The following is a 23,431-nucleotide window of genomic DNA, read 5'->3' on the forward strand; positions in this document are numbered from 1 at the left end:
ATATAATTGTAGGTTTTAATGTATTTTTTAGAGTCAATGAATTAAAGTATCAGATTCACTTAAAAGTTTACATTTCTATTAAGAGGCAACCATAAAAAAAGCACAGGTCCAGTTAGTTTTTGTGGGCGGGTTCACAGTGGCAGGCCGGTCCTGGGAGGGGCTTGAGTCGCCAGCGAGCTTTGATTGACATCTGGAGGAGGGTAGTGGGCTGTGAAATGTGGCATTCTTGGCCAAGGGAGCTGAAATAATGGTATTGTTTGGTGAGAAAGGGCCCATTTCCCCCCTTCCCCTCTCTCTGTCCCCCAATCTGAAGGGATCTGATTGTGCGCTTACTCTGTTTAAAGTGTTTGATGTGGCCAATGCATTCAACAGGCGAGGGAAACCAGGGATGTTCTGCCTCTGTCTTTCAGTTGGCCATTTGAGACGATAACTAACAGAGATACACCTCGCCTTTTTGATTTACCACACATTATCAGTAGCTTTTCAAAAAGCCACATTCTTTTGACACGCTTTTAAATAAAAACAATTTCCATTTATAAATAACAATTTTATTTAAACCATTCCTGCTGTCATATGTCACATTCTGTGAATCACTTTCACTCTAGTTTGGACTGAAAATGTATGTTCTGTTGGTGGATTCTCTTTAAAGGTTATGAGGTTATCATGTCACACTGTTCAAGGGTTGATGTGCAACTCAGAAACATGCAAGTCATTATTGAAATCATATTGACACACTGTACAAATCTACATTAATCTAAAAAAATGTTTTGTCATGCTTTAAAAGTGCTTGTTAAAAGTAGCCTCTTGGTTATTCAGTTATTTTTATTTGCTATTTTGTATTCTAACTTGTTCTTGTCTGTGAATCATTGGTTTGTTCGGAAAAGTGCTATTAAATTTGATTGATTTATTAATGTTATTAAAAAGATGAGTGGAAATGTATTTTGTATTTGTAATGATTTTGGAAAGCACAAAGGCAGTTAAAATAGCTTCATTTCCCCCCATATTTGTATTTAAAAACATGGTCAAATTAGCAAAGTGCAGGAAATAAAGTTCTCTATTAAATAAACGTATTAAACGCATACCTGTTATACCGTTTAATATGTAAAATATTCAGAGAATTAACAAAAAAATGGTAGCTGATGTAATTCTCAAGGAATGATTTAGAAGAGTTTGTTTAAATGATTTAGAGATGTAATTGTTTTTAATAGAATTCACAGTATAAAAGACAGGCTATTTCCAGTATAAATTTATAATAACTTTGGTATTAATTATGTGCGAAACGAGGATAATTATTAAAGTGAAGAATGTAACACACACACAAATCTAAAATTATATGTAACTGAGTAGCATGCTTCAAATTCAAATAGTAAATACAGACATTTATAATTAAATAAACTATTTTTTAAAAGATTTCCTTTGGTAGAGAAGCTATTTTACATTTCTCGAGAGCCAAACTGTATATTTACATTTATCATCATATATGTCTCTCTTTGAGGGATTTAATAAATCAACCCGATAATTCATGTACTAGTTGTGTTTTTAATACGCTATCTAAAATATCTTTATTTTCACTGTTCTCATGATATTAATTGAATTTTGAATTCTTGTTAGATCATCAAAAAGGACAAAAACAGGTATATATCAAATTTAAATTTGTTTTGTAAATTGCTTGTGTATATAATTCTGGGATTAGATGAGATAATTCACAAGTCCTTAAAAGTCACAAGACATATTTGTTTTAAAAAGGAATAACTCATGTTAACAGAAAGCGTTTCCTTTGCATCTTTTAGTTGGTTGATCTGCAGCAGACATCAGTCGTACCTGAATGCTGAATACCAGACCTGTCAGACCTGGGAGGTCAAATTTTGTTATTGTTCTTTCTTCTCCCCAATTCCCTTCCTCCAAAAATGTTCCTCCCGTCTTCCTCTGCCCTTTAACCTTTCCCTGCCTACCCTCTTCTTCTCCATCCCTCGCCTCTCTTTCTCTCTCTCTCTCTCTCTCTCTCTCTCTCTCTCTCTCTCTCTCTCTCTCTCTCTCTCTCTCTCTCTCAGCAACAGGGGAAAGCGGCGGTGATAGATAGTCATTGATCATTTCCCTGAGCCCAACAGAAGGTTAATGGATTAGCTTCTTCTATCGGCATCACGGTGGGTGGTGACATGGACGATGGGATGCGAATCCCTTTGAGATTCACCACTCTTTTTGGAGTCGAGACCCCACCTCCAGTAGCCCGACTTTTCTCCCCCCACTTGCCTTAAGAAGTGTTAGCTATACCCTTTCCACCCCGAGCTAGTGCATGCCCCGCATTCCAGCTGTGTGGGTGGCGGTCCAGAGCAGGGTGAGGAGTTTTCAAGCTGAACGTGACACCGAACATCACTGCGCTTTCTGCAGGGGGATTCCAGACGCATTCTGAGCATTCATGACAAGGAAGTTAACCTTCATTTTGCCTTCCTTTACACACTGTAAACACATTTACAATGGCTGAATATTTCCTTAAGATCGAGACCTTGCGAGGAAAATCAACACAGTTATGAACTATAGAATAATTGTTTGTATTTTGAATGAGCATTTATATGCTTAAATATTATTCACTGCCAATCAAATTTTGGGGTCGTAAGATTTGTTAACGTTTTAAAAAGAAGTTGCTGGCCAAAGCTCCATTTATTTGATTAAAAATACTTTAAAAAGGGAAATATTTATATAATTTAAAATTAATGTTTTCTATTTTAATATATTTAAAAATGTAATTTATTCCTGTGATGCAAAGCTGAATTTTTAGCGTCATTCCTCCAGTCACATCAATCATAAATCATTCTAATATGATTTTGTGCTCATATTTCTCATGTTTTTTGTTGCCTAATATTTTTTTTGTGGAAACCATGATGTTTGTTTTTCCAGGATTCTTTATATGATGTTCAAAAGAACAGTTTTTATTTAACAGAAATCTTTTGTAACATAAATGTCTTTACTGCCATTTTTTATCAAATCAATGTGTACTTGCTGAATAAAATTAATCCCTGACCATTTTTTTTATTAGTTGGTAATTTAAAATATATATTTTTTCATACACTCTAAAACATTATTGTTGGTTTAACTTAAAAAAAGTAAATAACCTGGTTGCCTTAAAATTTTGAGTTCATAGAAATTAAAAATTTGAGTTGATGCAACGAAGGAAATTGGATTAATAAATAGAAACTCAAAATATTATTGTATCTGAACCACATAAACAAATTTGATAAATCATGAAAATAGCACAATTTGGCAAGTTTTGCGTCTTTACAAATAAAACATGCACAATTACCCAATATGTGTACAAAATCTTTTAATAATATTTGAATAAAGGTTGTCGATTCTCAATTTTTTTCTGTATCAATTAACTCAAAATTAACTTATTTTTAAAATATTTTATACAGTGTACTTTTGCCTTATATTGTAGCGCAATGTAAATATATGTGTTTTTTATTACTATACTTGTTATATTATATTGTAATAAAATGTAGTACTGACCATTAAGTTGGTAATTAAAGAAAATCATATTTTTCATACTTATAACTAGTTAATTTTACTGGTTGTGCAATGTAAATATATGTGGGGTTTTATTATATTATAATACAATAACAGTATTACTATGCGTGGAATATTAGTACTAATATACAATTTTATAAAATCAAATATAAAATTATTTAACTGCATAATATAATAGTTCAGAATATCAACATAATAAAAAAGCTTTTTTGTTATTTTAATGCAACCATCCAAGAATGTTTATAATTGTGACTTTGTGGTGAGCAGTTACAGAACCTCAAATAGCCTATAAATGGCCAAATTTTGCATCAACTACCCAAAAGTACTAGTCTTCTTGCATGACTTTCAACACTGCTGTGCTCTGTGAGAGCCTGAGGTCCAGTGTACTTTCAAGCCCATGTGTTCCTCAGTAGCTCCTCCAAGCCATTAACTAAACTTCAGAGGAATTCCTCACTTCATTTCACAGAATACATGCGGAATGTACACAGGGGTCAAAGGGCAACGGGCTAGAGGGAGCCGCTCCACCCCATACAGGGGCGAGCAGACCTTATTCAAACAAGCCCTGAGGGTCGAGGTGAGGAGCGTGGACAGCTTTAAAGAAAACCCATAACACCATCATTTTTGCACGAGCACGTCACTCTTTCTAACAATATATGATGTGCATTTTGTAGAATTTTCAACAACCGTTAGTAAGGTGAAGAAGTCTTGTGTTACAACTAGACAATCAAAGACATGATTCCTCTCTTTCTCTGAACCAGGCTACAACTATTTGTTTAATTCTCAGACGATTTTTATATTATTTTATGCCATTTCAAGATTAGAATTACGGCCAGTGATAAAAGAAAAAGCAAACATGACCCAGATGGCTACTGCTATATCTAAATTTTACTATATACAAGCTGAGACAGAAAATCAGGCAAATTATTGCATATCTGATCCTGACAAATACAATACTATTTGAATTATCACCCCGTGAGTCGTTTAACCATGTATTACTGTCTTTAAAAGGCCTCCCAAACACAAAGGCTTCCCCAATTTTGTTTGTCAGCTGAACCTCTTTGAATATATTTACATGAAACACTGAGATTTTAAGTTAATAAGTTAGGTCAGTAGTAAAAAATAACTTAATAATAATAATGATAATAATGAATAAGATTAAGTTTAAATTCTCTGATGTTTGTTAATGGTTATACAGGTAAACGAATACATTTTTTGGTAAAACCAAAACCCCAGTTTGGAAAACTCTGATGTAATGTAATATTTAATGCACTTCATGTTCATCTTCCACAAGAATGGAATATATTTTATTTCTCTTTGTTATTTTTAAGATTATCTTATTCAAATTAATGTGAAAAACAAGTTAGGTCAAAAGTAATCTAAAAGTAATCCGATTACCGTAAACAAGTAATAGATTACATTACTAACTATGCAATTTGGAATCAGTAACAGACTAAAATTGATAGGCTATCTACACACATACATATATAAATTATTTTTAAAAAGTATGCTGTGAAAAGGTAACATTATGCTTTTTATTTGCAAATCAGCAAGATGCAAGGCTGTGTGTGTGTCCAATCAATACAGTCCAGCAAAGTAACTCTACACCCATGAAGTGCACAACTTACGTGTGTTGTAAAGCATTTACTTTTGTACCATTAGAAGTAAACAAACTGCCCCTGCTACAAACCTCGGGCTCTTTATTACGGAACACCCTCGTTGTCTTTCCTTTCATTAAATATTACATTTGCTTGTTTACAAGTGAATAAGACTGCTCTTTCCATTCAACACACTCCCCGTCTGCAACACAACCATTTTTTCCCACAGATAACATGCTACAATCCACACTGTCCCAGTGGAATCCTGCATGGCCACGGGACTTTCGAGCCTTTGGGTGCACTGGCCAATACATGAACAGGGGAGGACCCTAGAAATTCCACAGCCCCAGCGTCTCTCTAACACTTGCTTGACCTTATCGACCCCCAATAACCCTGCTCACCCACAACCCTGATGGCAAGCTGATTAACCCTACTGTATCATATTTGATACATTTATTTCTCAGTCATCATTGTATTAGCATTGTTTTGCTCTTCAGAGCTTTAAAAATCAAACCAAACATTTAAATATCATATACTAAAACATTTATTGGACGATATAAACTCAATTGTATGTAATTTTAACAGATTTTGGTCAGTTTTGGACGTCTGAATAAAACTGTGTGAGCTCATATTATTCATTTAATGTTGTTGAATCAACTTTAAGACATTAAATTCTACAAAACTACCAACAACAACAAAAAGTTGTATGGGTTAAATCAGGTAGAAATAGCTATTTAAGGTAATTCACTTTTTTTTTTTTTTACGTATTTAAAAGGTTTATGTATAAAATAAAAAAGGCTACTAAAAATATAGCCACACAATTTATTTATTTTGTACATTTTTAAAAAAAAAATTCCCCACACGTGTTTTTTTACAACGTTATTTGTACTTAATTGTAGACTAATGTGTCATATTTTTTATGTTAAACAGTTTCTTCTTACTACGAAGAGACATGTTAAGACGTCGATTCTTAAAGTCAGTCATGTGAAAAACTCAATTAAAAAGCTATATTTAAAGTCTATTTTTGTTAGATTTGATTTTAAAAAAAAAGGTGTGTAAAGGAACTTTAGACTAACCAGCGCTCATCTTCTTGATAATCTTTGTACAGAAACACTAGTGTGTAACAGAGAAGTCAGCAGAGCTCAGTAAGCCTCTCTTGTGTTTGCAGCACTAGCTGATTCAGCGCTCATCACATGAATGAGCGGCCATTTTCCCTCAACTCGTCTCTCTGCATGAGAAGTGACGTCACGACTTAGCGGTCACGCGACAATAAATTGAACAGTTAATTATTAATTCCACTTGATTTAGAAGCATATTTGGAAGTATTGTTTCCCGTATTCATTTAGCGATTGTATAGGTTATATTCTTAACAAAAACGTATTGGTTAGATATTCCATATTTAAATTTGGTTTATCACTAGTCAGGCTACTTGTTCTAGCCATATTAACCCCATTGAAAAACATGTCCACACAATCGTAAAATAACTGGCAGCTGTTGGTTGTAACCACAGATATTGCTGTGCCTGACCTGTACTGTATCTATTCTAAGGTTGCAACAGTCGCTTCAGTGAGGTTGTGGTGCCACCTTATGGACGCAAAGTGAACTTCATAAAAGAGCACATCAAATGTGTGACTTCATAATATCTTAAAAAAGTAATCTTTTAATGACTTCTAATCAGAACATTAGCAACCCTTTAAAAGTAACTCAAATACCATCCTGGACCAGGAACAAATACCAGGTGACACCTGTGACCAAAACTACTTATTCTAGTTCTAAAATTTAGCAATTAATTGTAAGTCAGTTACATAAAAGGTTCTATATCCAATTGAAATGGGAAAGGTATGCTCGCGATTGCCACATTGGTTAACTGCTTTAAATAATTCGTAAAGGAATGTATTTTTGAAGAATATGGGGAAACAGTTGTACCAGCAGTAGGCGCGGAAAACGATATGGAAGTCAATGGGGTCTACCAAGTGTTTCGTTACCGACAAAATATCTTGTGTTCAGCAGAAGAAACAAATTCATACAGGTTAAAACAACATGAGGGTGAGTAAATCTATCCAACTATCCCTTTAAGTCAGTCTTAGCCAAGATTATGCAACTAACGGCCAGCTCGGACCATCTTCTACTAGTTCTCATCAGGACTGCACTACAAATATTCAAATAAATGTATTTATGTAGCCTACAAGAAGAAAAACGTCATTACCATTTCTTTGGAATACGTCAATGACATTGACAATCATCCTGGACATATTATTTCTATCCTTACTGGGGATTCATAACAATATTTTGTGAATTATGGGCATCTTGTTTATCAAGAATAAACTTGCACGTAACGTTAGCCTAAAAAAAAATTCATTTTAAGATATTATAGCCTAAATAAATGCCTCTAATATAAATATTACATTTGTGAGATTTCCCACAAAAGTACCAAAAGCATCTAGACTACTTACCTCTGCATATTTACTAAGTTATTATCGATGTATAACCGGCTCACGTGACGTCCACTCTTTCCACGTCCAGAGAAAAAATAAATAACAGTAACTTTTGGAATCGTTCATTTCTGAGCTCAAATGATGACTTACACCATCAACACTTAAAATCGTCTCAGGTCAGTTCAGAATCAAATCCTTAACACACGATAAAAAGAACGTAAGAAATCATGTAAGTCTAAGGCTAAAATAGCACTAATAATTAAAATGTCCAATTACTGCATTCGAAAAGGAGACCACTTGAACATACAGTTAGAGTCATGTTTATTTACAGCATAATCCTGACTGAGAAGAAAGGGAAGGTTATGAGAGCTGAAATGTTTTCAGTACAGCTCATTTGGATCCACATTTCACTACACCTTTTAATTTATTTATTCAAATTTTTATACAGAATCCTTTTGGCTGTTAATGCTGATAGCCAAACAGAGCTTAGCGCCCTCTACAGGCAGGGAGGACAATGGAGGAGAAAAAAAAATCCAGAAAGTACAAAATGAAAAACCACAGCATTAGATGGGAAAGTTGAGAAAAATACAAACAATGGAATAAAACAAAACAAACAAACAAAACAAAAAAGCAATCTTTCATTTTTAAAAAATTAACATTTGAGTTTATATTCAATGCAATCACCATGATCGTCATTTATATTGTTCTCTTTTTTTCTTGTAATGTCTATAAGGGTGGCAGAGGGACAGTGAGGAGGTTTGTGGGTAAAATAAGGTCCATGACTCAGGTTATCAGTGTCCCAATGCCAGGCAAACGTTCATACTGAATATTCAGGCAACGCACTGCCAATGTTTGCGTGAGGTCCACGCCGGCCGCGGGGGTCAGAGCGGTCCGGTCTTGTTGCCCCTTCTCCGTTTTATGAAATATCTTGTGCGACTGTTTGTCCACGACCCCATGTCTGCGTCTCAGTTTCAGAGTGTCGCACTAGCGCGGTTGCCCTGAAAACGCAGCTTTGAAGAACGACACGCTGTACAACTGACATGCAAGGCCAGACGACTAACAGGTAAAAAAACAGGTAACAGGTAAAAAGAAAAGAAAAAAGAAAAAAAGAAAAGAACCAAAAAAGCCAGCTCAATGCATTTTTTTCTACATCTCTCTCTCTCTCACTCACACACACACACACACACACACACACACACACACACACACACACACACACACACACACACACCTCAATTCCAGTTTCATCATTACGGAGCCAATTGTGTTGAAGGAATGACAACAAACAAAACAAATTAATGCTTGAAATACTAGTGGGGGACAAAAAAAGGCCTTAAATAACAGAGCTTAGTACAATCCTTAAAGATTCCCTCCAGGAGCATGATAGAGTTCATCTTCAGTGGTCCATCCAGAGCCCATGGAGGTAATGGCATACATTCATACATAAACACAGACGTAATCACAAGCACAACCTTCTCTTCAATGGCCGACTTGCACAAGCGGTCCATACGCGATGTTTTATGGAAGAGGATGTGTACATCACGCAAAAAAAGTGACATAGGCTGAGTTGTTAGACTCATTTATGGGGGCAAAAGAGAGGAAATTAAAATATTTCCCATCTGCGCGTTCCGTTTATGACTCTGTTGAGATCTAAAAAGCCCTTGCCCTTGTTCACACACGCACGCGAGCTCACGCACACCTCAACATGATAACCCCTAATTCATGTGTACACATATATACATAGAGCTGTACGCCCCCACAATTTATAATGCATCATTTCTGTATATGCCAAGAATAAAATCTTTCTAAATAAAATACATGTTTCTGCAAAGGAAGGGGTGGGTTAGAGAGGGAGATGGGTGGGCAGGGGCGGATGCGGGTGGGGTATTATCAGAAAGGGAAAGAGGAAGAGAGAAGGAAGGCAGGAAGAAAAACAACGCTGTCCTCTACTGTGTGCTGGTCCCTTATAGGGTCATCGTCATCTCAAGCTGTGGTAGAATCTACGTTCCTTATCCACAGTTTGTTTAGAGCAGTAAATAATAAAGAAATCTCAGTCTGTAAATCCATAATGGTGCCAAACGGTACAAATGGAAACACACTTGGAGCTCAAAGGGGCTCCGGTCACGTCCAGACAGAGCGATCCGGTAACGTGTGGCCGAGTTCAGTAGAACAGGAAAGGGATGATGGGACAGAAGAAAGAGAGAAAGAGAGCTATGGCATGACGGACATGGAATGGAGCCAAGAAAGAAAAGGGGTAGAGAGAGAAAAAAGAAGAAAAAAAACACAGATACTGTAGTAGGATTGAGGAATATAGAGACGTGTGGAGTGCATGAATCCATCTGGCAGTGAAGTCCGCGTACGTCTGTTCATCCGCTGGCTGGAGGATAACAACAGGAATGAGGGATGACGAGAAGACGAGTGTAGTTCCTCTCTTCCGACCTCTCTCTCTCTCTCTCTTTCTTTCTCTCTCTGGTGGGAGGGTGGTAACCTGTGCTGGTCCGAGCAGCATCATACCTCCAGGAAGCGGGAGCTGCTGGACTTGGTGTGGAAGGGCTCGGACCACATGCGCCGCAGGTCCCCCTGTGGAGCGACGGATGGAAACAATTACCACCAATTCACACTGAAAGTGATGTCACGTGACAAAGACAGCAACATATTTATAAGCTTCTCTCTTGATGGTCCATTTTTTGACTGACAAGATGATCAAGGAAGAATTAGTTTCAAAGCGAAATGTAAAAGCGTCTATTTAAATAAGTTTGTCATTTTGTTGTGTTTTTCTTTAAGAATAAGAGGCTAATAAACCCAACCCTGAATCGGCACTAATTTTAAACCGAAAGTAAAATGCGCACCCCCACACTGTCATTGGGTGCGTTTACATGCACACCAGTAAACTCACAAATATCAGCTTATTGAAATAACCAGTTTTCCCTGTTTACATGCAAACCAGTAAACTGACAACGCAAGTAAACCGCGTTTACATAACTTTATTAATAAACCAGGTTTTCATTGTAGTGACGTCAAAAATAATTTCCTCCCTCTCGTCTCTTTTCCTTTATTTTGTACCTAGTTTAATGTTGATAATTACAACCACTATCTGTATTTTGACCTTATATGAAGCATTTGTATACTGTATATTTTGTTTTGTATGATAAAAACTTGAATTATAAAAAGAATAATTTCCGTCTGACTAGGCTATTCCAAATGTTTCGTCAGTTGTGATGTTAAATAAAGCGTGCGCCATGTCAGTGGGAGATTTGCAGCTCATATTATCCCTCATGCAGTTACAGATGTAGCGTTTTGACTGAACCTCTTCTACTTCTGCTGGATGAGATGAGAACACATCTTTACAATTTTCTGGGTATTAAAAGGGTCTGCGTTTGTGATATATGTCCTTATTTCATGCAAAATGCTAGCTTGCTCTGTCTGAATGCATTTAAATCTGCACTAAGTTTGCGTTTTTTTGTCACCTCTCACACATGCGCACTTCCATAAACTAACAGAAAGCATGTTAATGCCGTGCAAAATCGAGTTCAGAGGCAAAAAAACTACCTGTTCTGATCGGTTTATTCTTGGGCCCTTTTTTAGCCTTAAAAGAAAACGGGTTACAGCGTTTACATGACCATGTTCGTTGTCGGCTTATTAGGCATAATCGGCTTAAGAACCTGCATGTAAATGCACACATTCAGTTACACCACACTGGTGCATTTTCAGTTAACTTCTATTGAAGCTCAATTTCCATAGGAATTCAATGAAAACACTTGCTTTGCTCTGCTCCATTATGAATACCTCGAGCATGACCCTGGTATTACCGTGATTAACATTTTCCTCACCATCACATCCCTAATTTACATTTTTGCACATAAACTGTGGACCTATTCAACAAAAAATAATTATTATACTTTGTTATAGCCGACCGGATATGGCGAAAGTTTAATCTGTTAAAGGTGAACTATGTAGTATTTTTGCAGTAAAATATCCAAAAACCACTAGGCAGGTGTTATATATTTTGTTCAGTTGAGTACCTACAATATCCCAGAAGTTTCCAACTATTTGTAAATTGTGAGAAAATTGCTATTTTAACTAAGGACAGGGACGTTTTAACATTGCATTTGAGGGAGTCGCCTGTCAATTGCGTCATATTTGCGTTACCCTCGGTTTCTGCTTTTATTTGGCAGGAGCGCTTTACTCTTAGCAGTGTGAACAAGTGAACGCACGGAGTAAAGTCATAACATCGTTTTGAACACACTTAAATGTATCTAATATGATAAACAGAGCTACATTACCTCAAAATCATAACCGGAAGAGCTGATCAGTGCAGGCGACCGGCGACTGTCTCCCGTCCCGTCATAATAAAAGTCCCGGTATTCGCGGGGCAGGTATTTGTTTAACAATCGCTCCAGCAGCTGTGCTCAGGTCCATAACACTCGGTCCTGCTCTGCTTTAGACTACAGTAACGTTAATAACCGCATGCATGAACGTGATTTCTGCCCGAGTCCTATTTTCCACCGGCTGTGATGAGAAGACCACATCTCCCAAGATGCTGGGCTCACACTTTGCGTCATCAAACTACGATTTGTTTTGAATAGGCGCCCTCCAGTGGACGGAAAGCTCCATAGTGGACCTTTAACGAGCTCTGCTTCACCTTCGTTGCTCTGGTTGGTTGTAGCGCTATCCTATCGTGTGCAGAGGGAGTTTGAAAGACAACCGTTTATCCCGCCCCTCGGATTGAGCCCTGTCATTGGTGAGTTTCCAGACCAAACATCTTGATGTGGGCCTGGCTTGTCAGGCTAGTAAATAGCATCTATTGCTAAGAAAATATGCTATGCTTTTTTACACCACCTTGTTTTTAATGTAAAATGTAAATAAAACTAAATACAGTCTTATGTAATGAAAAATGTACAAGAAAAATTATATTGTTCAAGCAAAAAGAATAAAATTCAATAATATTTTTAAAAAATGTTACAAAAAAAAAAATGAAGGAACATCTGATAATCTTTCTTGAAAATATACCTATTGTACATAATATATATTTATAATTTCCCAGCTGATATATCTAGTCTGAAATGTGTTTGATTAGATTAGAAAGTACATTGCTTAATTTGTCTATGTGAAGGCACTCATCCAAGTGATAAAAACATCCTTTCACAACCAAACACAATGTCCTAGTGTCCTTCATTTCTGCACACATTCATTTGACCCATTATCCAAGCATTACACTACGTGCACAACAGAGCTAACCAATACACTGCCACAAATGATTATAGTAAATGTCAGTGGGCTGCGGAAGAATTACAGAAAGTTACAGATAATTGTGACATTTCTTAGTACACTTAAATGCGTCACGTTTGACAACCAGTCTTACTATATAGTTCTATTCTGAGATAAAAGAGGCTTGTGCATACGAGTGTTTATGTTACCGTCAAAATTGTTCTTCTTTTTTACGGCGCTTGCACAGACATCAATATTGCTTTTATGAATCCTAAATGTTTCAATGTTTTAAATTGTGCACAAGAGCTAACGAAAGCAGCAAACACCAGTGTTGTTCCTACATCAATAATTATGTGCCTTTTCAATCCATGAAGGTCACAACCTTCCACACACACGTAGCAAGCTCTTCATCACTAACAAAAGGCCTGATTTATCTTCATACACTGTCATATTAAACTTACACCAACCAGAACACAGGGGAACACATTGTGCTAAACACCTACGTGGAAAAACAGCTTCCTTTTTGAGACGATGGGTTTTGAATCAGATTTGTTCTAATACCAATTTGCTCTGCCTACTTCCGATTTTAGGCACACGCTTGTAAAGCAGAAGATTGGAACTTCTCGATGGTTTTCACATGCTCAACAAGTACTACAGCATACACTGACACACAAAAAAAAGTGTAATATTTTAAACACGTGAACAATGGACTAAAATAACATGCCATGCGTTATGATTTAGCACGAATGGATTGGGTTTAGCATATAATTAACGTTTGGACGATGTCATGAAGCTGGTCAAGCTGCATGTAGCTACTGTAGCAGCATTTCAACTACCATGTGTAAAAACATTCCCATAATTGTTCGTTTCCATGGAAAGTGAGGATGTTGCTATGGCGACAGCACTACACAGAATTGATCAGATTATGTTGCAACACGCAGAACAAAACATCTGCCACAGTGCAAGGAAGCCGGCGTACTACAATTGATGCCTCAATAGAAGGAATGCAGAGTACCCGCAGAGACATACATAGGTGTATGTGCTATTGCATAAATAATGCAGCACAGTGTTATGGATACGGCACACACCCTGTTCAAATAACCGCACAATGACACCATGTAGACTTCAGCATTGTTTCTAAGCAAGTGAGCAAATGGCCATTCCACGAAATTCCACGACGTTCTTACAAATGAGGAATCTCGCATCCCTCTGGACTTACTGATGTTGGAACAAAACGACGTACCTTCAGGTAGGCCATGGTGAGCAGAGGCAGCAGGGTGAAGGGCACCAGGTAGAGCAGGGCAGGCTGGGCTGCGCGGTGAATGCGAGAGGCCACCGTTGCAGTCAACAGACCTGACAGTGGAAGAAAGACACAGTGACAGTCAGAAAGAGTAACTCTTACAAGCCAATTTCTGATTCCCAAACACATTACTCTCATAAGCCATTTTTTTAGTTAATATGAATCATACAATCCAAACAGCACAGTCAGGTTTTCCGCAGGTTTTAGGAAGGTCATTTTTTAAGACAAATTAAAGAAAATGTCTAAGCGCACAAGGAGTTGTATTAGCAACACTTCAAAGTTTGAAAATACCTTGTCCAACAAATCTCCATAACTTTTTAATTAATTTAACAAAAAAAAGCTTAAAGTGTGAAACGATAATACAATAATTCTTACAATATTGCAAGAAAACAAACAAATATCTGCCGATTTCTCAGAAAACAAGACTTGAGATAAATGTATCTTGATTTAAGGATGTTTAGAAATTCAAACTGGCAAACAAAATCCTGAGGAAGATTGTTTTGCAATTAAATTTAGGGCCCTATGAAATCAGTTGTATAGTTTATTCTGTTAAAAATTTTCTGGACTCAGTTGTAATGGTTAAATTACATCATTAATCAAAAACCGTGTATAATTAATTGAAAACAGGAAAACCTTATTAAATTGTCAAACAAAACAATTGTTTTAAGGCCCTATGAAGTGTTTTATTTTTTCCCTGCATCCATTACATTCCATTTTTTTAAAGCTACACTGTGTAATTTTTTTAGTTTATTCTTAGCTAAAAACACTTAGTTCTTTCAAAAATATATGTGCTCATTAATGTATATTTCTTTCTTTCAAGTAATAAAGTATTCTCGTAAGTTTATAATATGCCACTGAATATACATACAAGTGAGGGGTTCTAATGCCGGCCGCCACGTTGCCCCTCCATCTTGAAAGTACATTAGCCAAAGAGGGACATACCCATAAATTCAAGCTTCGCCTTTGAGGTTTTAACACTCGATGGCACTCATGGAAGAGGTTGAACAGAAGCCATGTTAATCTTGGACTAAATCAGCCACCGTAGGAGTTAAAACGAAATCAGAATTGAGAGGAACAGAAACTAATAGTCACTGGATGGTCATATACCTTTTCACCGCTAGATGGGGGAAAATATCACAGTGTAGCTTTGAAAAATGAAAACCGAAAAACAGAATTTGGTTAGAGTCCATTTTAGTGGTCTAAACACATTTTAATAATCAAAAGCATTTATTAAATTGCTTAAAATAATCGATAAATGACGGAGCCGTATCATCGGGACTGCAGGTAAACAATCGACACTCATTGTTTACTCACAGATAAACAATGTAAACAGTCATGGTTGATGTTTATTTACAATTGGATACCGCAACAAAGTTCAAAAACTCAAGATCGTTTGTTTGATCGGCCCATTTCACCACGGAGAGTTTTTATAACCTGGCCACATACCCTCTATTTAGATATTAGAGAACAATTAAACATATTGTTTCAAATCATTCTAGGGCACCTTTAACTTTTTCTGTTTATCAAATGAAGGCATAAAAGTTATGTGTTAAATGCAGCTTTAATGTAGCCTAGAAATCTAGACGCACCCTAGCGGCAGCAAATCAAAAAAACGAGTCTAGCAACTCTCAGTACACTTCTGGGCTGTAAAACTCTGGTCGGGCCAATCACATCCTGTATAGAGTCGGTGGGCAGGGCTTAACATAATGACGGCCGAGTTGCGCTTGTGTGCTTCTAGTAAACACAGAAGCTGGCGAACGGCGGTCTTCCGAATCAGCTTTGACCGCGACTCCGGAAGACTTGAATTTAAGCTTTTCTCTGAGAAAAGAACGGCTCTGAAGTCATTCTTAAAAAGGGAAGATGTGTTTGGAGTTTTGGCGACCGGATACGGCGAAAGTTTAATCTATCAACTAACTCCGCTTCACGTCGCTCTGATTGGTTGTAGCGCTATCCTATCGCGTGCAGAGGAAGTTTGAAAGACAACCGTTTATCCCGCCCCTCGGATTGAGCTCTTTCAATGGTGAGTTTCCAGACCAAACATCTTGATGTGGGTTTGGCTTGTCAGGCTAGTTTTGATGTGTATTTTAATGTGAATTGACTGGCTTTGTTTAAATGTTTTCAAATGCCCAAATAAAGAGTAACATTTTTATAAAGTTTGCATTAGTGCTGGACGGTATGACCAAACATTTCTATAACAGTATTTTTCTAAATTACACCAGTTTTATGGTATATAATGTGTTTTTCCCCCCCATGCATGAACATGAACAGGTGTTAACCAAATTTTCTACTTTGAGAGTGAGGAAGTACTGCAGTAGATTGACTTAGACTGCCCTTTTTTACTGTCATGATGAGTGAATATTGTAGAAAAATGCCACACTAGAATTAATACAAGTTTGCAAAGCCCCACAAAATGATGCTGTGTGGAGACAACAAATAACAGCACTAGTCTCTGAACAAATGACACCCGTCAATTTAACACAGAGAGAAAAATCTGCTCTGTATCTAACCTATGATCCACATGGTGAGCTTGCTTAAACTCATCACGACCCTCTGTGCAGAAACAACTCTCTTGCGTGCCGCGTGTTGATTCTCCACTGTCTTGTCATCTCAGCTGTGCCCTCACTACAGTGCAACAGTGAAACAGGACCCCTTGAGAACGGGGTCACAGCAGTATGAACCGGTATACCGCCCAGCACTAGTTTACATCTTTCCAACTGTAATCGTGTGCATGTGTGATGGCTATACTGCTCGTGTGCTGAAAAACCCACCCCAGATTAAATAAAGAGCGTTTATAGATTTTACATTAAATAACGTTGTTGTGTTTGGGAGTTTGCCACTGTAGTCTACATTCACGACAGTGTGCCATCAGCCCTAAATCAAGTGAACACAACAGAGCAGGCTTACGACAGAAGAAAGCAGAGAAATACATATAATATCTGTGTCACTGTTTTAGTTTCTGTTATTTGAGAGACGTTTCAGTTTGGGTTGTTTTTTATTGTTTTGATGTTCACCCCTAATGCACTTTCAACGAGGCGCGACAAGATAAAGCAAATCGCCCACGAAGGGAGCTTTCTCACTAAACATGAAACTATTCACGCCTGCACGATAGGTGGCACTGACCAAGAAAACATTTTCTTCATGTATGCATCTCGTAGGTTTTCCCATTTGGCCTTAACTTCCTCCGCTACACAACCTACAAGGGTATATTAAGATATATTAAGTTTGGTACCATGCCAGAAAAACAAACTGTAATGCGTACGAGATCTTTTTACCAAATAGGTCATAAAATATTAGAGCTATAATTAGCATTAAACTACACATTACAATTTATGAGATTATTACAATTTTTTTTTGTTCAAACACTACCTTAAACCATCAGAGAGTGCCTCTAATAACTTCAGACTGTAATCTGAAGTGGATTTTTTTTATTTTTATAATGCCCATGTGGGCAGACATTGTTTATATCGTTTTATAATAAACTGAATGCTACAATTAATTTCTCATGTAAGCATATCTCACTCTATAGTTATAAAAACACCCCGAGCAGCATGAAAAACACATACAGGCCATATATCGTCGCAATCTTATTTATTTTGCTTCATTTTTCATCTGCAGAAATGTTTCTCTCAGCCGGTTATGTGTGAACCCACGCGGCACGAGACGAGAGAACGAACACAATGTCGTGATTCGGAAGGGCAAGAGGTATGACCACTTAATATGATTGACAGCTTTAGAACGAATGAGCTCTCTGACTCATAACACACACGCACAAAAGATAACAGCCCTCTGTACGCCGTTTCGAACTCTTCAGATTGCATACTTCAGTTGAAAATGAATAGAAATGATAATCTGTATAAAGAACATGCAAGAATAAATTGTTTTCAGACACCAATGATACCATCCATTGTCTTCTCTCTTCCGGAATACTTTTCTTCGGTGTTCACAGAGTGCCACCACTCTCACACTTTTGTGCAACAGCTGTGGCTTGGGTTCACATCTAAATCAGACGGCTCATTTCATCGTTGGGTGACGGGACAAAAAAAAAAAAAAAACACCTCTTTGTCGTGCTGTGATTGATCGAGCCTGGTGTGAATAGCTCCATAGGGATGTATTGTTTCGATTCAAGAACGTCATGGTGTCATACATTCGTGCCGCTTAATTGTGCTCGGTGTGAAAGGCCATTAAAGAATACTTTGATACAAATTTCTGGTCATTCCTCCCAGCACCATGATAAACCGACTGATAAACTGATGAAAGACTGACAGATTACAGACTGACAGATATCTATTGATAAATGTAAATTCAAGTTATTATATCAATGTTTATGGGTGAGTGTGTTTGGATGATAAAGTGGCGATACGCACCAACAAAGTAACCAATGAGGGTGCAGTGGAAGTAGGAAACCCGCTGCATGCGGCCAGACATGTTGGCAGGTCCGGGCACTTCTCCATTGGCCTGTTTCTTATAGTTGTCGTATCGGAGTACGAAACACAGCAGCAGTCCCGGCATGACGATATCGCCGATGCCCAGCATGGAGAAGTGGCTGCCGGTGGAGCTTGGGAACACCAGCTTGCCGGGAAGGGAGAGGCGCGGGACATCCCGTCCCATGCCAGGGCCCAGATGCAGTTTGCGTGAGAGTACGTCAAGGGGATTGTCGGCAGGTTGCGTGGCCACCTTCACCATCACATTGCTGTTGAAGATGTAGGCGGAGAAAAAGACCTACAGGAGAGGGAAGGAGATGAATCAGAAGGACAGACCAGCTTGCCCTGCTGTTTTAAGACACAGATAGAGTGATGTCAGGCTTGTGTAAGCGTGTTTGGAGTAATTTTCCACACTGACGAATAGGTTTGACAGTCAGCACCGGGAGGGAATGGGGAACACGTTTCGGGGCATTTCAGGATTTGACGTACTAAGGGGGAGGTGTGATCTAGTGGTTACAATTCTGGATCGGCAACCAAAGTGTTGCAGGTTTGCACTCAATTGGCACTTGAACCCAGGTGCATTTGTCTAAGTAATAAAGCATCTGTTAAATGTCTTTACAGGATTCCTTGAATATTTTTTTTAACAATCTCATAAGCTGCAATTACAAGTTTCATGACACCAGCACAGTGGAATGTGTGATGATAGACATGTGCCAGTCTTAATGGGCATGATTGCTTTACACTATTTGCACGTGAGAGTGATAAAAGAAACAAGAATGTGAAAATACAGAGCAGGATGTTTTCTAAACAGTGAAGACAAGGTAAAAAATTGTAACTAAACAATGCATATGTAATTGTTTACAGCTGCCAATTACCACCACTTGCTGCACTAATATAGAAAGCCATAGAGAATATGATGGTGATGGTGTGTATATTCTAAAAGTTTAGAAAACAAGTTCCATAATATGAGTTTTTGCACTGAGACTAGGCTTATTTTATATCATTATTTGTATATACAAATGCAACTTAAAAAAAAACTAGGCAAAATCATTTAGATCAACAGGTTAATATCAACACATCTTAACCTTAGACCGGTAGTGTATATATGGTTACTGTGACATTTAATTACTCATGGTGCGATTTAAAGACACCCACACCAGTATGACTTGCTGCATTAATTGCTTACCCAGAACACATCATAGATGAGGAGGCCTGACAGCAGCAGGCATGACACCTTGAGACTAGGCAGCCGCACAAATGCGATCATGGCCACACAGAGACCCATGGCAAGTGCTGCAGGAAACAACAACACAATATTGAGAACAAAAAAAACACCACTCCATTAGGGCTGTCGAAATTGCTCAAAAATGACGTTCAAATATTCCCTCTAAAAAAAACACAACTATTCAAACTATTCGAACATTGGGTTGCGAATTTTGTCAATGACGCGTGCATTACGTCAATAACAAGACAAATTAATACAAAGAGACCTAACTACTTGTATAGGTAGTCTGTTTAAGTTTAAACATATTTTACTGCGTATTACTTAGACGAAAAACAAGTAAATCAACTAATGGCCAAGACCGCAGACCTTTCTCTTTCTCTCTCTCGCTCTCTCGACCTCAGCTCACTGTCACAGCACATAACGGTTTAAATGAACAAACTTTGAGTGCTGATCAAGAGTTTTGTGCAAGCAATTTAAGGTCACGACTCTTGTCCCAAATATAGCAGGCTTCATTCAGTGATTGAAACAAATATTATTAATATTAATTTAAGTTTTACAGCATATTGAACGCTCTGAGCGAGCTGTGCTGTGGTAAACATTGAACTTTTCCTTGACATGAAACGATAAATAATCAAACCAGTGGAAGCAGTGTATTTCCTTTATTCATGCAATATCTATTCAGTCAGTACAGTAGCCTACACTTTAGTAATGTTTCTGTTTAATGTTAAATAAAATGAGGCATGGTATTTAATAAATAAAAGGTATTTAATGATATGGTATGGACATGGTATTATATAAATAAAATGAGGCACTCTTGCATAGCTCGCAGCTCAACAATTTTACCTCCTACTGACCAAAATCCAAAATACTTCCAGACATGGCTTTAGATTTTGGACGGTTAAAATCGTTTTCTCTGCTGCGGTCCAGTTGGGCTCTGCACTTTTTGCCACCTTCCATGCAAGACGCGTCAACTTTCAGCATTGATGCTGTGCCTGACAGTGCGACTCCTTTGACCTGTCCCTGAACCCTCAGGCACCCAAACGCGCACCCACTCGCAAAGCAGACAGCCATGCCTCTACTACCACGGGCATTTTTTTGCACTTTTTTTTAAATACGAATATTAATTTTCACTGCCGAAATTAGGTTTTTTTAAAACTATTCGAATATATATATTTATTTGAATTTAGAATATTTGTTGACAGCCCTTCATACAGTCCATACAGAAAATGTGGTAAGAGGTAAACCAGATGATGCGTTTACATTATCTTCCAACACACACAAACACAAGAGTAACAGCATGCTGACGCACCATCCATGAGCAGCCAGTGGCCTGTCAGCACCCAGATGAGAACCAGCATGACAGAGAGAGAAAAAGACAGCAGCTCCGCCAACGTGAAGCGGCCACAGCAGCCGAACGAGATCCTGGAGACAAAAGAGAGACATTGGCTCAAATGCTGAATACACTACCAACCACATATCGCTTGGTTGGTACATGAGGCTCATTTTCACACCCGAGCATCTGATTTCGAACACTGCTGTCCATAATACACAAGAGGATTGTTCCACCCAAAGCAAAAATAATAGATTCTAGATTACATTGTGAGATTTGGTGAAGGCACAAGACAAATCCCTACAAACAAACATGCGCATATATTCTATCAGGCAAAAAAAAAAAAAAAAAAAACTTGGAAAAGACAGTCACACACCACATTTAACACTAGAACCACCACGGCTGTTTTTTCAAACGTACATAACAGATTTTCAAAAAAAGATCCAAGGCTCCCAGTCACTCACTTTTAATAAAATTGTGTTGTGTTATTTACAATCCCCTGTTAAAAACTGTTTAGATATAACCAAATTTTTTTAAAAAATGGGGCATTTATACCTATAAGCGATAGGGGGCAAATTTCCCCCCATTCCTTTATTTTCACGCTGTATTTGAGCAACATGTAGGCTTAGTGTAAATAGTCACAACACAATCAAATTAAGATGTTTTAGCCTATTTATATAACTTTGGATTAAATTATACAGTTTTGCTATTTTTATTGTATATTGTTTGCTGTATTGCTGTTTATTCAAGTCTGTCCATTTCCTGAAAAATAATATTTCCGACTATATACTAAAATGTAATGAATGAAACAATTTTCCTGATAGCCTAAGTTTATGGGTGTTGTTCTCTTTTTCAAACTCAAAATGTTAAACAAATGTATAATGAATTAAGTAAAACTGTGCGCTTGAATTTGTCGTTGCACGTCACACATCTTATGTCATCCTTTCTCATACATCCTATGCAGTGCGGTGAATTATAATTGCTCTTCATTTTTCATTCAGGGCAATTTAGTCATTTAAATAACATTGGTTAACTTATTATAATAAAATGTAATTTATCACATATTACACCAACTAAATATGTATTCACAATATGCAATTCACAACCTCACCGCTAGATGCTGCTAAAAAGCACACACTGCACCTTTAAGAGACAAAACGCGAAAATCTGCTGCGGGATTCTCAATTAATTCAGTTAAAGTATGCCCTAAGGTAAAATGTTCAGTCCAACAAAAGTATTTAATTGTACAGTACAATCATAATGCACAGTACAGACATTATCTTAATTTTATCTAAACATAATATTGTCTGCCACACACTGACAATACAATGTACTCGTCCGTGGGACACCTCTGTGTTACGGCAATGTCCTTCTTGCTCGGTGCGTGGCAACCCTTAATGGTAAATAATAACTTTATACACGTCATTGCACACAAATTGCTAAATGTATTATATATACAGTTCAAACCACCAAAGTGGCTAGTAGCAGTGACTGCATTACTGCTGCAATCCACCCACATTTGGCAAGTTGGCGGGTGTTAATGTCAAGCCCTTCTCGTGAGTAATATTACTCTCAATGCATGTTCACGAGAGCGCCACAACACATTATTTTAAACAACAGTATTAAATGTAGATGTAATAATAAATTATATCTACATTTTTACTATTATTAATAAAAAGCTGTTATCAGCTATTCATTAGACTCAATAGCTTTCCTGAGTGAATTTCAATCTGAATGCCAATAATATGGTTTTTTGACGTGAACTGAGGTAAATGCAGTTAAAGGCAAACCGCTCTGAGGAAAAAGAAAAAAATTCTTACTTGTTCTGAGGGGAGCAAGGTCTGGTCAGGTACTGGCACATCGGCAGCAAGAGGAATGCAAATGCAATCGTCGCTAGAACTGTTGAGGAAAAACAAACAAAGAATTACATCAATATTACTCAAGCTTGTTACAACTAGGTCAGTGTGTTAGAAAGGAGCGGTTGAAGGTCACTGGTGTGTTTGCATGCAGCATGTACCTGCAGTGCATATGGTGAACACCACCTGAACCGAGTCGAAGAAGAAAAACATGACGAGCAGAGACACCGAGGCTCCGATGGGCAGGAACAGTGCCTGCGTGGAGTCTATGGTCTGAATACCTGCACAAACACACATTCTTATGAGAGGACTCAGGTTCTGTTAAGAAAAACATAATAACATACTACTGCGTGGTATACTGTATCCCACAATGCACTCCACCTTTAATTTAAATAAGTATTAATGAAGCAGAAGTAATTATAGCCAGTTTTAAAATCACTCTCTTGGCTCATGACTAGTAACTAGTTCGGGACTCACTGTTGTTAGAGTTGGCATTGTTGAAGGAGCCAGTGGTGGTGGGGTTTCCATCCTTGTCTTTC

The 23,431-nt window shown here is 37.6% G+C and overlaps 1 protein-coding gene across 1 annotated transcript in view; it reads right to left on the reverse strand.

The window, feature by feature from the left end:
- Positions 1-7,856: 7,856 nt before the first annotated feature.
- Positions 7,857-23,431, reverse strand: part of sppl3 (signal peptide peptidase 3) — a 59,434-nt gene continuing 43,859 nt past the window's right edge. Inside the window, exons 3-10 of the mRNA XM_067432991.1 lie at positions 23,370-23,431; positions 23,054-23,173; positions 22,857-22,935; positions 21,016-21,128; positions 19,668-19,774; positions 18,425-18,779; positions 14,004-14,113; positions 7,857-10,132 (exon numbers count right to left, since the gene is read on the reverse strand). The exon at positions 23,370-23,431 is cut by the window's right edge and continues 30 nt beyond it. Coding sequence (XP_067289092.1) covers positions 10,061-10,132; positions 14,004-14,113; positions 18,425-18,779; positions 19,668-19,774; positions 21,016-21,128; positions 22,857-22,935; positions 23,054-23,173; positions 23,370-23,431 — 1,018 coding nt within the window. The 3' untranslated portion in view covers positions 7,857-10,060. The remainder of the gene's footprint in view (positions 10,133-14,003; positions 14,114-18,424; positions 18,780-19,667; positions 19,775-21,015; positions 21,129-22,856; positions 22,936-23,053; positions 23,174-23,369) is intronic.

Source organism: Pseudorasbora parva, chromosome 23, assembly GCF_024679245.1.
Source record: "Pseudorasbora parva isolate DD20220531a chromosome 23, ASM2467924v1, whole genome shotgun sequence".
Taxonomy (NCBI): domain Eukaryota; kingdom Metazoa; phylum Chordata; class Actinopteri; order Cypriniformes; family Gobionidae; genus Pseudorasbora; species Pseudorasbora parva.